The 16,661-nt window shown below is 37.5% G+C and overlaps 1 protein-coding gene across 2 annotated transcripts; it reads right to left on the bottom strand.

Annotated features, from left to right (window-relative positions):
• Positions 1-1,990: 1,990 nt before the first annotated feature.
• LOC139743175 (harmonin-like) lies at positions 1,991-16,468 on the bottom strand. 2 transcript variants are annotated; one of them, XM_071653681.1, is made up of 14 exons: positions 16,334-16,468; positions 13,545-13,612; positions 12,183-12,326; positions 11,041-11,182; positions 10,048-10,156; positions 9,318-9,397; positions 8,642-8,833; positions 7,565-7,681; positions 6,602-6,712; positions 4,973-5,077; positions 4,193-4,349; positions 3,406-3,518; positions 2,668-2,729; positions 1,991-2,313 (listed from the first exon to the last, which is right to left on the bottom strand). In XM_071653681.1, the coding sequence occupies exons 1-14, from the start codon at positions 16,367-16,369 to the stop codon at positions 2,301-2,303; spliced, it is 1,449 nt and encodes a 482-aa protein (XP_071509782.1). In that variant the 5' UTR covers positions 16,370-16,468; the 3' UTR covers positions 1,991-2,300. The 2 variants fall into 2 exon arrangements, with proteins under 2 accessions (XP_071509782.1, XP_071509783.1); XM_071653682.1 differs by having other exon boundaries at positions 8,642-8,827.
• Between the last annotated feature and the right edge of the window lie 193 nt (positions 16,469-16,661).

Below are 16,661 nucleotides of genomic sequence, written 5' to 3'. Positions count from 1 at the left end.
ATAAAAGGCGACATGCCCCAACTGTATTAGGATCTCTTTGTTTCACCTTGTTTTTGGATGTCTCAGCCATTTCAAAACCGATTTTCATCAAATAAACTTTGGATATATACCTTTTAGAATTGCATGCTCTTTGACATCTCATAGAGTGGTTTCTGACTATCCCGCAAAATGTTAAAAGCTACCTCACCTCGACCAGAACTGTACACACCCTTTAAGTACAATGTGTTTTATTGTGACGTCATATCCGATGTGACAGGTGCGCCATGTACATGTGGGTAAGTGTCAAGACTGGTCATTCAGGGCTGTGGATAAAGTGACGGTGATGGACGTGGGTATAGAGGCGGGCAGAGACCGGGAATTACTCGTGGAGTTCGTCGCATATCGGCAGCTAGTCGAGATCAAGTGATTGAATGGTTGTCGCAGTGTATAGCATCATATTATGATATTTCTTTCCCCATAGAAGTATACAATGTTGTAATACCCGTGCGATGGAATGAACTATATATTGTGTCTAGCCTGATAGAAATCGAAGGAACATCCGTGCAACAAGCAAAATACAGAAGGTAAAATCCTGGCTGTCTTCTCCAGACTGACATGCACAGAATGTCAACTGACCTCTCACGAGTTTTGTACATCCGATAAAAAAAAAAGAGGATTGTCCTAAATATCCCTAAAACCAATAAAATTCCCCTTCATCCTCTTTTTTGGAGTTTCATCAAGTCTCTTTCTGTGTGACTGCTTTCTAAAGTATGCATGAGTGTCCGGGTCCGTCCAAAGGTCCAGATCATAAGCCCACCACGTTACATGTAAGAGTTATGTCCGCAACGTATCCTGTCATGCAAGTAAAAATTGAGTTTTAAGCTAGTAATTGGTGACAAGCAGTATCAAGTCTACAAATTGTTGACACGGACGCACACGCACACTAAACAGAACTAAGACACCTCACCGACAACGTGTAATCTGTCAGTTACGTTATGTTTTGTTTGTTATAGTAAAGTCTACACCTGTGTGTTGATTTTGTAATATGTTGTTTGTTCACGGGCACGCGAGTTCGTCCGAGTGTTCGTCGTGTGCACTGAGACGCGCTTGTTTACACGCATGCCATTATGATACAGTGTATTTACAGGCGTGTACGCGCGAGAGATACTAAAATCATGGACACAATCTAAAACGGCAAAGAAATGTCGATTTGAAATGTACCTCTATTTATTGGAAATACATCTTCGAGTGCATATGAAGGTTAACTTTCATTATCATTACTTTGTAAAACAAACATTGAAAACAACGAAGCAGAATGCGCGTTTAAAATATAGCGTTTTGGTTAATGATCTTTGCTAAAGAAAATCCATTATGTAATTCAATTACGCAATCGTTTTCTGTCTAGCCTCCCATACCAAAGTCTTGACTGATCGTACGATCAACGTCATTACACTGAAAAACATCCTTGCTAATATATATACGAACGTTTACGCAGTCATCCTCTGATTCTTTAAGGGAAGTGAGTACAGAGAAAATTGCTCTCATATTGAAAATTCGGCAAACAGTGCTTTTTCGCATTTTCCAAGTTCCGTTCTTGGGGGCGCTATTGAAAGAGAGCAGAACTCTCCTGCTATGTAATGTACTCGATGGACTACGCAAATTGGGTTTTAACTCAACCAATCTCCTTTAAGTTTATGAAAAATATTACTATAACAAGTGAACCTCCGTGGAGATGGGTCATTTTCATAAACAGCAGCGCATTGATTTTGAACGAAATTTTGATCATTTCGACCATACATCAATTAGCGTTGTTCATCTTATCAAGCATTCAACAGTTACTAGTAGTAGACAGTGACGGCTTAAGGGCATCTTTGATATCTCAACTATTAGCTGAGCGAAGACATTATAATTTCTGCCAAGAGTTATATTTTTTATATTGAAGGCTAACGACGCATGGTTAATCTTTCGCACGTAAAAAAATTTTCCTCACCCCCCCTCCCTCCCGCTCAACTTTGTTGGGAATGTCAACCATAGAAAATGCTTTTCGGTGTTATATGCTATACACGGGTGCAATTATCGTAACATCATATTATACTGCGCAATATAGTGTAATCGTGTGATTAGCATCATGGCGTTTGTATAATTGTGATAAAATCACATGCTTCTGTACAAGCTTGAAAATTGAAATCCGGACAGTCAAAGACTGCTCCAGTAAAACTGTGAGGCGATGGCCATTGCTTCAGGTCATGAGATGAAGTTTCGATTTCATTCACACCAAGATCGTAGAGGTGGTGATACAGCTAATGGCTCGTCGACGTCGTCTAAAAGAAAGTCCTACAGTATGAACAAATGAAAATTTTAAATAGTGCATGAAATATATATATATATATATATATATATATGCATATATATAATATATGTATATACATATATATGTACATAATGTATATGAATTATGACATATATGTACATTATTATCACTGTACATTGATTATACGACTTATAGATACATTTACAAGCATAAGATAAAAATATGATGCCATATCATAATGATGATAATAATGTTGAAAACAACTACTATTATAGCAATGTTAACCTTTATTGAATTGATTAAGTGCTCGGCAGCTAGAAAGATTAAGTGAAAGTCGAATTTGGAACTCTTCGGAGACAAATCGGAAGAATACTTACACTTCGTCTTCGTAATTCTTGGCTGGTGCCATAGCGGTGATGAGTCTGAGCTTCTCTGATCCCTGGGACACAGGCAAATGCAAAAACCAAACAAACAAACAAACAAATACATGAATAAACGGTTACAGCTCGTTCTTCCGAAGGTTCGTTATTCCGAAGGCTCTTTAATCCTAAGATTCGTTATTCCCAGGGTTCGTTGTTCCGAATTTCATTTTCGGATTGACCAATCTTCGGAATAACGAACCTTCGGAATAACGCCACGAATTTTCGGATTAACGAACCCTTTTTCATTTTCGGATTAACGAACCTGCATAGGTATATAGGGAATTTGCGTGTTTCGGATTAACGACCCTTTGGAATAACGAACCTTCGGAATAGCGAACCTTCGGAATAACGAACAGCACCCGCATAAACAAATATGGTCGTCATTGAAAGTCTGATATCAGATCAGCGTACGTTTACAGGAAGCTGGAAATGATTCAAACAAAGCAAACAACATAATATACGCCTACACTAAACCTAACTACCGATTCTTTACAACTCTGGCGTAAAACAATTTCTGTTCAATAGGAAGAGTTGTCTGGTAACAAGACAAGGAATTACTGACAATTATCTGAAACAACAACAACCGATAATGCAACAGCAATAAAAAAAATTATTACACAATATACTCAGTGGTGCACAATGCAATAATACAAAATGCAATATTTATGATTACGAAACTATGAACAAACTTACATCGAGGGCGCCCTTCATATGACTCTTGAAAGTCTCCTGGGCTTCTTCCAGTGTGACGTCAATAAGTTTCTTTCCTTCCACCATCAAGATCTGATCACCTTTAAAGATTGTACCTGAGAGGCAGTCAAGGAAATAATAGAATGTAAGCAATTATGACAGCCAGTTAGAAACCGCTAATAATACCCATATGAAGATTTTACCTGAGATAGTATTGAAATAGATTGAATCGATACAAAACTTTAAACCAGGATAGGTGCTCGTTGTAACGTAGTGCAGTGTATAGGCTTCCTAGAAAAACACATGCACTACGTCTTCAAGAGACATTATTGTGTGTTCCCATATACACTATGGTATGCTTTATATGCAATAAAAAAATCAATACTTTTTACTACAGAAATAATCGTCAAAAGGATCATAAGTCTTATAGCGACATGCCACTCCAATGTTTTAAAACATCGAGCAGTTTATTAAGACTTATTGACAAATTGCCCTGAATCGAGGTTAATATTTACGTCTATGTTGGTCAATTTCTCAATCAGTTGCAATAATAACAGCAAGACGTAAGAATTTCATCAAATGAGAACTTCGTTCGTTTGATTATAATTTACGGTAGTAAATAAACAAGAGCGGTATTATAATATTATAAAGTAAGTAAATACATAATATGTAAAAATTAAGCTTTCAGTGTAATCGCCATTAAAGTGAAATGGGAATGATAGTCACATTGTAATATAGGCATGACCCTCAACACCGCACGACGCACATGAACAAAATAAAGGCGGTGTACCATTTCTGAAGGCCGCACCCTCTTCCATGATCTCTGCGATCACTATCTTGCCCATTAGGGGTGTACCGGCGCCCCCCTCGAGGAACATCTCCAGCGGACCGTCCTTGACAATCTCCACGGAACGCAGCTCTCGTCCGTCTATCTGCCTCGTGGTGAACTTAATTGTGCAATGGAACGAAACAGGGGATTATAATATAACAGTGACTGACAGCGCGATGCTCTATCACTTGATTCTTCATGCCCTGTCAGAATTGACATGTCATAATGATCAAGCTTAATGGGTGAATGACTCACGTTACATTTTGCGATATTATGTGCAAAGAACTTTGGAGGCTCCTCATGGTTTCCTCTCTACCATATTTCGAAAAGTGCATGTATTAGAGTGCATATCAACACAATTAATATCCAATCAAATATATTCAAGATAACTATGGGGGGATTTTCATCCTTTGAGGAATTGTTGACAATTTTGAACAACATTGCTTCATACGTTCTCCCAGGGACATCAACTAGACTAAAAAAAGATACACACACAAAAAAAAAGTCAGACAAAATTGATGCATACATAATGATAATAGAAAAAAAGAATAGGGGCAAGAAATGAGGAGGCTAATAAAAGAGATTTATCTGGAAGCTGAATGAAGACTAGAAGTAGGAGGAGGAGGAAACGGGGGTAGAGAGTTGGAGGAGAAGAAGGGGAAGGAAGGAGAAGAAGGAGGAGGACGAGGAGAAGACCAAGAAGGAGAAAGAGACGAAGCAGAGAATATGAGCTCGACCCACCATAGTGTAGGGATCCTTGGTCCACCATTCCGGTAAGTTCTCATCTTCTTTAGATTTCACGGGCGGTTTCTCAGGTTTCTCGGATTTCTCGGGTTTCTCGGGTTTCTGAGTTTAATTCACATGAAAAAAATGTATAAATCTGTGTATAGTTTGACCACAGAATGTATACAACTATAGAAGACCTTTTTTCACAGGTGTATCTCGCCAGGAGCCATTACGTTGAATATACGGAAGGCGGGAGATGTGCTTAATTTCAAGCTAAATGCAAAACAAAAACAAAAACAAGAGAGTTCTGATTCGTCAAACCTTGACTTTGTCTTGGTAATAAACTTGGTCACTCCATTCAGCTTATTACATTTTTTTCTGGCATAGTCACTTGAATCACCTTCTTTCTTCAAAACTAATTTCATAATCTAGATGAAACAATGCATAGTCACTTGAATTAACTTCCGTGAAAAAATTGCACAGCCTTATAAGATTTAACTATCATGAGAGATGCGTATGTAAATAAAACAAACACAACAGAAATACAGCCTTACAGTTTGAAATCGCCCTATAGTCAGGAACAAAGTACCAGCAATATCAATGTCTGAGACGAAAGTACAAGACGTATAGAGTCTTTTTTTTTTTCTCTAAATTTATTCGTTTTCTTTTCGATGAATCAAACATAATAGCAATTACGTGCATGGTTATGGTAACCACATCACTTTTTTTTCATTCAGAAAATCAAATTATCATCATTATTCTGCTTGGACGGCCTATACTGAGGGTAAATAGTTTGTGTTCCTTGAATTCTAAGTTGAAAATTAAAGCTTAGTCGTCATATTTCTGTTATGAGTAAGGAAAGGAAACTCAATTAAGGTGTTCAATGATACAACAGGTAGTATAAGAGATACGGTTAATAAAAAATATATGTCATTGATGCCAGTGATGATTGTTAGCGGTTGAACAGAATGATAAAAACCGTTTCAAGCAGCCACTCGCATCTGAATATTAAAAGATAATAATTGGATTAACATGTTATTGCAAAACCAAATTTCGGTTCATCATATCAGGAAGCCATTTGCATGCACAACACATGAAAATTAAAATGATTAAAATAAGTTTACGTATATGTTGGGCACAGATTGTATAGCGGTAAAGCTTTTGTCAGGGTATATAGCGATTTTAAAATCTGTGCAAGCTCTCATGTTGAAGGCGTTTTACGGACATACCTGCAATTTTTATAGAGGGAATTTACCGTCATTCCTTGCAAACCACTCAGCACTACCTGACTGCATTGCATCTTCGATAGTCCCATGACGTTTTTCCTCAGTTAGTAATTCAGACACTTTGAAACGAACTGAAGAGGTAATGCGGTTTTAACCAACACTAAACAAATGACTCTTCTTCACTAGATTATTCACCATCAGTAAGGTGGTTTCACATAATTCATATGCAGATGGTATTTTGAAGTGGCGATTTTGACAAGGTTTAAGCGGGGATGAAAGAAGCACTGACCACTAACTGCCTTCTGCTGCCATAAAGGGGAGGATGATATGAGTGGTGGGGAGGACTTTATCATTCTGTTCGCCCACTTACAGTATCATCATCACTGATTGGTTTGTAAAATGACCAATGAGAGCCAACCTCCAAACCGCTGGGGACGTCTTTACTCGCAGACACCCACTCCGCGTTTCTAGCAGTCTCCGGTTCATCCTTCGTGGGCTGGTATTGGGGAGTTATTTGTATGGCGTCTTCCTGTAATCAGAATCCATAGGATACTAATTTAATAATACTTTCTACTTTCTGAGCTAGCAGCTTTATTGAATGTGACCTCCATCCTCTGTGATTATATTCTTTATAGAATGGTTATAGTTTCAGCTATTGCATTGTCACTCTTTTATCTTATGTTTTGGCTTGTTTTAGGGTGAATCTTTTAACTTAAGGGTCATTTTCATTTGCTTGCTGCCATCAAATAAAAAGGAATATATCAATTGCAACGTACACAGCATGAGGGGGGGGGGGGTCTGGGACATTTACCCTCCCTTTGGAAATTTCAGATTTTAATGACAGAGAAAGGCAACTCGAATTTAAAAAATGGCGCAGAAACTTGTTCAAAGTTCTTCCGAGATAATTATGAATTTTACACGACAATAATAAACGGAAATTGCGGAAATTCATGGCATGGCAAAGCTGGGGCATTCATTGTATCCCCACAAGAAATAAATTACACAGACACTGCCCTGCAAGTACGTTATGTCTTTTTAAGCTTTGACTTTCCATGCAAATAGGGCATTTAAAACATTGAAATTGCTTGCAGACTAGTCATATGGCATCTAGACAAAGAATATAGAGAAAATTAACATATCAAAATCTCTACAACTCTGTTTCTCAACTCAAAGGAATCTTTAATAGAATTCAAGACGAACTTAAAATCGGTAAGGAAAAACCCCAACAATAACAACAACAACAACAACTTATGGGGTGCGGCATTCGAAAGTAGCCTACATGTATTAAATCAAAGAAATGACTTCTAGATTCTGCGATTATTTTCTGATTTGATCGGAGAGGAGTAACGACGAAACACATTTTGTACACATAGTGTCGCACCTGCCAAGATCGGAGCACGATGTTGAGGTGGGTGCTGCTCTTCAGCGCCACCAGAGCTTCGGCGTGAGAGATGTCCCGGAAACTGGTGTCATTTACTGCAGTTATCTCGTCACCCACCTGTGCATGGCATATGCAAGCATATTTGTGATATTATGTATGCATTTATATACGATTAGAAGAAACGAAATTACTTGATGTTAATCAATCAGTTGAAAACATTATCAGTTAATTGAACAAATATATGAATAAATAGATAAAAGAAAGAATGAATGATTGAATGAATTGATATATTGTAACATACGTGCGAAGAATTAATAAGCGTATTAATAAAGAAACCACAATTATTTTACATAAACGAATACATTTTACATTTTATATAAACCTCCCCCATCTCCTCCAGATCTTCCTGCTTGTATATACACCCTTCTGTTTGTGTATTCGTCTATTAATTCTAGACTTTCTCGTTTATCTCTTTATAGAGATAATCTAAGTATATTTGATCATTATACTCTGATGTTTTTAAATCTGTCATCGCTTCCACTTCATTGCGTTGACCTCATATTAACACGAGGATCTGCTGACAACTCTATCTCGAGGATCCCAATATAGCTGAGGGGATGTTGACATTGGAGGTTAGTGACTCGCATTAGATAGCAGGAGATGCCTTTACATTTCAGTATTTCAGTATCTATTCCAGTACAGTGACGGGCATGAAAAAAAAAAAATAAACGTTTGACTTCAATGAGTTAGATAAATGTCCCTGGACTAAAAGGAGTCTGCTGGAGACTAGAACAGCTGTTAAATCCCATGGGACTGTCAAGAATTAGTGTTGCATTACAACAATAGACAGCTGCTTGCAGTGTAGGTCTATCTTTCGAAATAGCCCTTTCATTTTAGCCCCGTCATTGCCTGTCGGCAGTCACTCAAACTATGGCATGATATTTTCTGTCGTGACGTCACTGCTCGCGAGTATGCGATGTAACGACTTCAATCCTTAATTTGTGCAGCAGTCACGTGAATACATTGTGACCAATCACTGACTAGAATTTGAGCATATAGACTGTTTAATAAAATAACCTGGAATCCCAGTTTCTCGGCCAGCGTTCCCGGGTTGACCTTGTGGATGAAGATGCCGGGTCGATTCATCCTTCCGCTGCTGATACCACACCCAAGTCTCTCCCCCTCCTCCAGGTTAACGAAGATGGTGCGCTCCGTGGCAACGATGTTGCGGTTGGGGTCGACGGCCGTTGTAGTGGTAGGGCCCTGTTTCTGCATCCGGAAAATGGGTTTGGTTCACTTGGTAGCCATGAAATTCATCAAATTAGTCCTGACAGACACAGATTCATACACTCTCACATAAAATCCACATGAATCCACACAATATACGCATAATCACAATGATTGAGTATAAATTATGCATGTTGCTCATTGCTACTTCACCTCAGCAATGCAAAGCGCAAGTAAGAGGAAAAAAAAGAGCTTTGGTTGTGTACTTACCATTACATTCTTGATTGGCCTCCACATACACACACACACACACACACACACAAACACACACACACTTATTTGGCCATTATAGATTCATACATATATTGTATTTGAAATTTCTCTCTCCTGTGGAAAGAGAGGGAGGGGAGAAAAGAGAAGAAAGAAGAGAAGAAGGAACAGAGCTAAAAAACGAACAATTATGAGACGGAGAGAGAGAGATGTAAAGAGTTTAAACACGCTAATAGGTATAATGAAAAGGACTTACAGTCGTTTCTTTGCCACTCTCCACGAACTGCCACGAGATGGCGCTCTCACTCTTGTCTTTGATGGGCACAAGCCCGATGCCTTGAGGGGAAAAAAAACAAACACGGAAATAAACAAACAAACAAACACGAACATGAAAGCCTTCATCAATGATAAGCTGTTTTTGTCACTTTTCATCTACCATTGTCTCCCATTCTCTCCATTAAAGTCTACTGTCATTTATTTCTATATATTTCGCTCTTTTAATGCGGTGCTTTGAAGGTTAATGCATATAATAAGTGTGTGTGTGTGTGTGTGTAATAATGTGTGTGTGTGTGTGTGTGTGCGTGTCATATACGCTTCTTATTATCAGTGTATTGAGTTTCTCATTTATATACCCATATAAAATCAATGTGTATGTTTATTATGCATACAAACAAAAATATATTACTTATATCATCAAATCCGATGACTTTACGAAACTTCCTTCTTTTACCATCTGTACGTTGGTATGAAAAAATGTTGTTAAAATAGTACAATGACCAAAAATAAACAAATAAACAAATAAAGCGAAGTAGACAATTGTTGCACCTTTGTTCGACAGTTGAACGCGTTTATATTTCTTTGCATGGTTCTGTCGGAGATAATCATCGAGGGGTGTTTTGTTTTTTTCTTTCTGGCTTTACACCTACGAATTACTAGCTGCTTAAACTGTAGGTACTAACAGATAGTGTCAAATATTGTAAACTCACTTTTCACTTTCAGAGTCAGCATCTTTTTGAGTTTCATTGCTGCAAACGCTTCGTTGTGTGTTACCATGGAGACGTTAAACCCATTGACCTGCAGTATTTCGTCACCCGGCTAAATTGGGGTGAAATGGGAACGGAATTGCGCAGATACATTTCTAGGTTTAAAATGAAAGACTGACGTTGTTGGGTTTAATAATATTTATATATATATATATATATATATATGGAGTACATTGTATGAAAAGATGTGCATCGACAGGGAGGCGGGAAGGGAAGGAGGATCAGTAAAAGACGTTACATGTATACTGATTTACTGATATTGTACAATCTATAAGGATTTGAGAGGCCTACATCTGTTTTGCATGGCCTACATCCATGACATCTCCACAAGCTTGCCTTTTACACAGTTCTCTCAATTCCAATAATACAAGGATTTTGAACGGATAATTTCATGTATGTATGTTCATTGTATCTCCTTTAGTAACTGTTCAAAAAAAAAAGAAATGTGATATTGGGAAAAACTGATTTGAATGACAACTTTACTGTACCGTTCTGTCATGCTCTTCTCTGTTCCGTTCATTGTTCTCTTTGATCTATTTCACCCACTCTCTAAAAAAAAATCGAGTGAAAATGTTCTTTCTCGAAGGAGTGAATAACAATAAAGGGTGAATTTGAATTGAAATTGGAGTGAATTTTTAGTGAAAATGTTCATTTTCACTCATTTAGAGTGACCACAGGGATCACTCGAAGATTTTGGAGTGATCCCTGAGGTCACTCCAAAATGAGTGAAAACGAACATTTTCACTCTTTTTTTCAGAGAGAGAGTGCGAGAGAGAGAGAGAGAGAGAGAGAGCAAGCTATTACACTTAACCTGGTGAGGAGTTACTCTGCAAGAATGTTTGTATTTTTGCTGATCGCCAAACCTATCAAAGTTACGTAAAAACCACACTGATAAAAACTGGAAACCCCGAGACCAGTGAAAAGCACCGCTCCTACCTTGATCCCCTTCTGGTCTGCCTGCGAGTCGGGCGTGACCTCAGAGATGTAGAGCCCCACCCCGTGCTCTAGGCCTCCCCGGAACCTAAAGCCAAGGGGGTCCATCCCCCTCCGGGTCATGTGTACCACTCTCGCCTTCTTACTGTTTAATACGAACAAGACAATACAAATAGAAAAGGAAAGCACAATATAAACAGATAGACAAATGCTGTATGCACAAACGACTAATCTACTGATCACATACACGAATCAGCAAAGGAGTTTTACCATGAATAGTGGATATAAAGTGATTCAGAATGTGTGCTTTTCCATCATTTGTGAAAAAAAAAACATATTGGTATTTAGGTTTATTTGCAAGTTTGTCCTATCTATTGTTTATCAAAGAATCTTGAAATATACACGTTGCAGTAACTGTTCGTTGATTTCTTTTTCTTTTATCTCAAAATCAGAAAATTGTGTAAAGGTTGAACCTATAATCAGAACAATCATAAAACTAATTACGTTACAGTGTGAATAACACGCAGTAAAGTTTAAAGAATACAGCTAAACTTTCATTGTTGTGCTTGTAAAACTTTTCTCTTTCTTTGCAGATTAATTTTTAAAGGGATGGTATAGTATAATTGGCTAAGGTGTGGATTCAGCTTTTAACTTTTTGCGATATGATCAAAAGCCCCTTTATGAAATGTTAAAGAGCATAATACTTCTATGAGAAATTCGAATTTTATTAGATAAAAATCTGTTTTGAAATGGCGAAGATATTCAAAAACAAAGTAAAATAAAGCAATCCTAATTAAAGGTGGATCCCACATTCTATTAGGAATGATTTCTTTGGGATATCTCAGCCATTTCAAAACCAATTTTCATCAAATAAACTTTGACTTCCTCTTAAAATTATATGCTCTTTCATATCCCATTAGAGTTTTCATTATCTAAAAAAAAAAAAATCCTCATCTAAAAACGTTGGAAACCTAACGCCCCATCTCAACCAAAACTGCACCATCCTTTTGACTCATCTGGTAAAATGTCCTTTAACAATTGCAACTGAGATTATTTACATGCACAGTAGCGTTAGACACTTAGCGTTGATGGGGGTGAAAAGGATCGACGTGTAATGGAGAGAGTGTCTAAAAGATGTGATTTACCTCGGAGGAACGGGGCAGAGGTTGTTATACTCAACCTGCTGGTTGACAGACACGAAGGGGCGGATGTCGTCGAACAGCGCGGCGCGATCCGGCGAAACCAGAAGATCACGCATGGCGTTTACTAGTGCGGCAACATCGCGGTCCCTGGATGTAAAGTTTGTGATAATAATAATGGATAAGACTCCCGACTCCCAATCGGAGGACCCGAGCTCGATTCTAGCCCAGAGCTTGCGTCCTTGGACAATTATGTTTTTACGCATCACGCGTCCCTTTCGACCCAGGTGTATGAATGGGTACCTGGCAACGCAGGGGTAATAATAATGGTAGGGCCCTCTGGTAGAACAGATGCAACACTAAAGAAGCTACCCTGGGTAGAGAAGACCTTATTATTATCATTATTATTATTTTTATTATTATTATTATTATTATTATTATTATTATTATTATTATTATTATTGTTATTACTATTATCATTATCATTATTATTATTATTATTATTATTTTTATTATTGTTATTATTATCATTATTATCATCATTAAGAAATACGAATAATGATGTTGATAAATGATGATGACGATAAAGATAATAATGATAATGCTCATAACAATTATGATGATAACACCAATAAGAATGATAATAACAATGATAATAACAAAATGTATAGAAGCAGAAGAAGAAGAAGAAGAAGAAGAAGAAAAACAGAATGAAGAACAAAAGAACAAAGACGACAACAACTAGAGTAAAATTCCAATTTGCAACAAAACTGGACTTACTCAGCCGAGGTAACCCCGTCAGCGTAGTAGTTCATTTCTTCTAGAGGGCCCTGTCATTGTCATGACCCCTGTCAGCATCGCTCTACTCCTCTTGGACAAGTGCGTTTCCACATGTCTACCCAGAACTTACAAGATAAGTTATTATGGTACTAGCTTGTGCAATCTCGGTGAATCATTCCCTTTTTATCCGCACAGTTTCCATCCATTCCTGTTACCCTCGTGTAGTCCTTAAAATAATTGTGTGTCACAAAATTATTTTTTGAAAAAAAAAAAATATTGAGTTTGAGTTTGAGTTTATTTATTTAACCACGGTAAAAAGCTTGGTTGCTATCAACTGTAAGCTGTTTTTCAGCAAGGCCGTGAAATGATAACAAAACATAAAAATCATACAATGAAGAGAATGCAAAGAAAAAAAACACGAAATAACCATTACAAAGAAAAAAGTGAAAATTCACAAAGTATACAATGTGTATTAAACAAAACGAACATTCGTAATATCAGAACTGGCCAGTTGTAATCGTATTGTACAACAACGGTTTAAGCGTCTGAATTAAAAACACCACAGGAAGCCGTCTGAGCGATACTTACTCCGCATACTTCTTGAGGCTGGAGTAGAGGCTTTGCTGCTCCCTCTCCAACTCCAGGACACTTTTCACCTGTTGACATGACATAACGGTTACCATGGTTACAATGGATCCGGCAGATATTAGATATCAGCTTTGGCAAACTTTCAAAAACAATGCAAAACCAAAAAACAATGTTTCTTTTCAAATAACAATATGGTCATTACGATGGCCATATCTTATTCATTGTGGCCTCTTCGTTGTTAGCACTGTAAGCAGTGGTAAGTGTAACATCAGAGCACCCTATTACCCAAATGCCCCAGTGCTGAGAATGGCGTGGGTAAAACATTTACCATAAGAATGACAACGAATACTGGCACTTGCCGGTATTCGAACTCAAAACCTCCGAATAAAATGAAATCAACTTTACGTGAGTGCTTCCACTCTGAAGTTTTACTCAATGAGTATATAAGGCCTACAAGGCTAGATGGATATCGAGAGGGATGAAGCTATAGGAGACAGGAAAAACGAAGAAAGTGAAAGTTTTAGCACATGATTCGGAGAGATCATATACTTTACAAAAATAAATTCTTTTTAAGTGAAGAAGACATGAGGCTGAGTAGTTGATGAGCTGTATAATATAGAGAGACAGGATTTCTCTTTCCCCTTCCCGCTGTTAGATCCCTATATCACTCGACAGGAATCAAATCGGTGCTTTGTCAGCGAAAATGGCGTATACGTGACAGAATAGAAAATAATGAAGTATAATGTATAGGATAATTGCAATTTTACAGGTAAATATGATTAATTGTGTCTGGATAGCAGAAGGAACAATAATATCCAGCTTATTGAGCACTTGTCTATAAAATTCTCCCCTTCACACTGATTTCAAAAGGTCTTCGTGTTTACATGGACTTTGTAAGTTTGCCTGGGCGTACAAAGTCAACGATCAAAGCGATCAATGATTTTCATATGGGTGCGAAGTTCGAAGTCTGCACTACCTACAAAATATCCATCAGAATATTTCCCTCTTTTATATATATATATATATATATATATATAATACATGTACTTATAATCATAAATACATGGACATAACCATCAATTTCGTCTCCAGTGATGAGGGTAAAATTTGACACTGTTTTCCCCGTGAGGAGCTGTCTGTCCATACTATTACAAACTCTTCGGTTAATCTTGATGACTGCATACAAGGTACAATGTATTATTTTTTTTTTCACGGGTGTTTGACAGACGGATAGACAAACAGCTTTTGACGAAGACAAACATCAGTCAGCTAAGTGGGAATGAGAGTAACACGTAGACAATAGCGGCTATTTGATAAACTATAATAATCCTTCCCGCTAATATAGTGGTTCGCCTGATAACACCGCTGTATACTCAATGGGTGTGTCATGTGACATGTGATACCCTGATTTTCCTGAATTGGCTTAGCAGTCTTTATCCCGTGTTTTTTCCCCTCTCTGTATCTCTGTTTAACAAAAAGTTTGAAGATAGCTGGACCACAGGTCCCGAGTACCAGAGCTATGCATTAAAAAAGACAAATTACAGGTGTCAGCGCTATTCGTTAACCCAAATTAGTAAGAAAAAACGTAGATCATCCTGTAAAAATTCCTGGTGGGAATGATGTCAAAGATCTTTGGTGCAGTTGATTCCGTTTCAACGGTGAAAGTAAAAAAAAAGTTACATTTAATATTTACGTCAGTTTAGATATAAAGATAGACAGTATATAATCATAAATGAATATATAGGTAGACATAGATATATATATATATAGATAGATAGATAGATAGATAGGTAGATATATAGATAGATAGATAAATAGATACATACATAGATTGATTGATTGAGATTGATTGATTGATTGATTGATTGATTGATTGATTGATTGATTGATTGATTAATTAATTGATTGATTGATTGATTGAGAATGATTGATTGGTAGATTGATCGATTGATTGATTGATTGCTTGATTGATTGATTGATTGATTGATTGATTGTAAAATAGACATGTCATATTTGACATATTTGGGTTTTTTCTCACAACGTCATAACAAATGAATTTCTCTATACTCGAGTGCATATCTTTATATAAAACCTTGAAAAAGAGCTGTCATTGCTTTGTAATGAGTGCGATAAGTTGGCAAATTCTATATACATGTACATGTATGTTTGGAAAGGCAATTAACAAGGATATTCCGCGTATCGCTTAAAGATTAGATTATGACGAATTGCCGATAGAAAGCAAAGTATACTATCTGCAGGTATAAGCCCTGTATACTGACTTTTGGTGTCCGAGCTGTATAGGAGTCAGCGCCGTTATACTGGCACGCAAGCTTGCTCTATCACCGTCAGCAAACTAATTTCGCAGTCTTACTTCTAAATGAATAATAATTCTCGAACTTGAAGATTAACTATTTTCTATAATATATAAATCACTAGTACGGCAGAGCATAACGACGTGAGAACGATCAATGTCTTTCATGCTCATAAACTTTTGCTATAACCGTAAGTCACATCATGGTGTAGGAGCCTATGTTCGCAAAAATTGAAGTTATGACACCTGAACAGCCTTTCAGGAGACGTACACATATCCAAAGATTATTCTTACATAGTGCTATAGACAGCGCTAGCAGGCAGGGTCTACTTATTACAACATATGTATATGGCTGATGAAGGCAGAGTAGGATTACTACCGACTCTTGTTGATACTGCGTGCATCTGAGAGTGTCCTTTCAATCACAAAAGTGATACAAATATTGTTCAGAGTTGATCAAGCGATCTATAGAACTCACCCTGTTATGGAAATCGGACGTGATACTTCGATCCATCGTGATTTTTCAAGTCGTGGAAACGCTGGCGATGGCACAAAATGCTCCTGCAGAACAACTGGCACAGAACACGCCACTAACTTCAAGGTTATTCTTATGACCACTAAACCAAACCTGCTTTAAACAGTATCCACCAAACTCTTCCTCTCTCTCTCTCTCTCTCTCTCTCTCTCTCTCTCTCTGTCTCTCTCTCTCTCTCTCTTTCGTGCTATATCTGCATCTAAACACGACAGGTGCATTTGCCCAGGTCAAAGTGCGAAGTCTAATGCGCTGTGTCGTGTTGATCGTTACA

Source organism: Diadema antillarum, unplaced genomic scaffold (assembly GCF_040938485.1).
Source record: "Diadema antillarum isolate AM-2024a unplaced genomic scaffold, OU_Dant_1.0 seq00001055_RagTag, whole genome shotgun sequence".
NCBI lineage: Eukaryota > Metazoa > Echinodermata > Echinoidea > Diadematoida > Diadematidae > Diadema > Diadema antillarum.
Note: the sequence above shows the minus strand (reverse complement) of the source record. Positions and strands in the feature narration are given on the sequence as shown.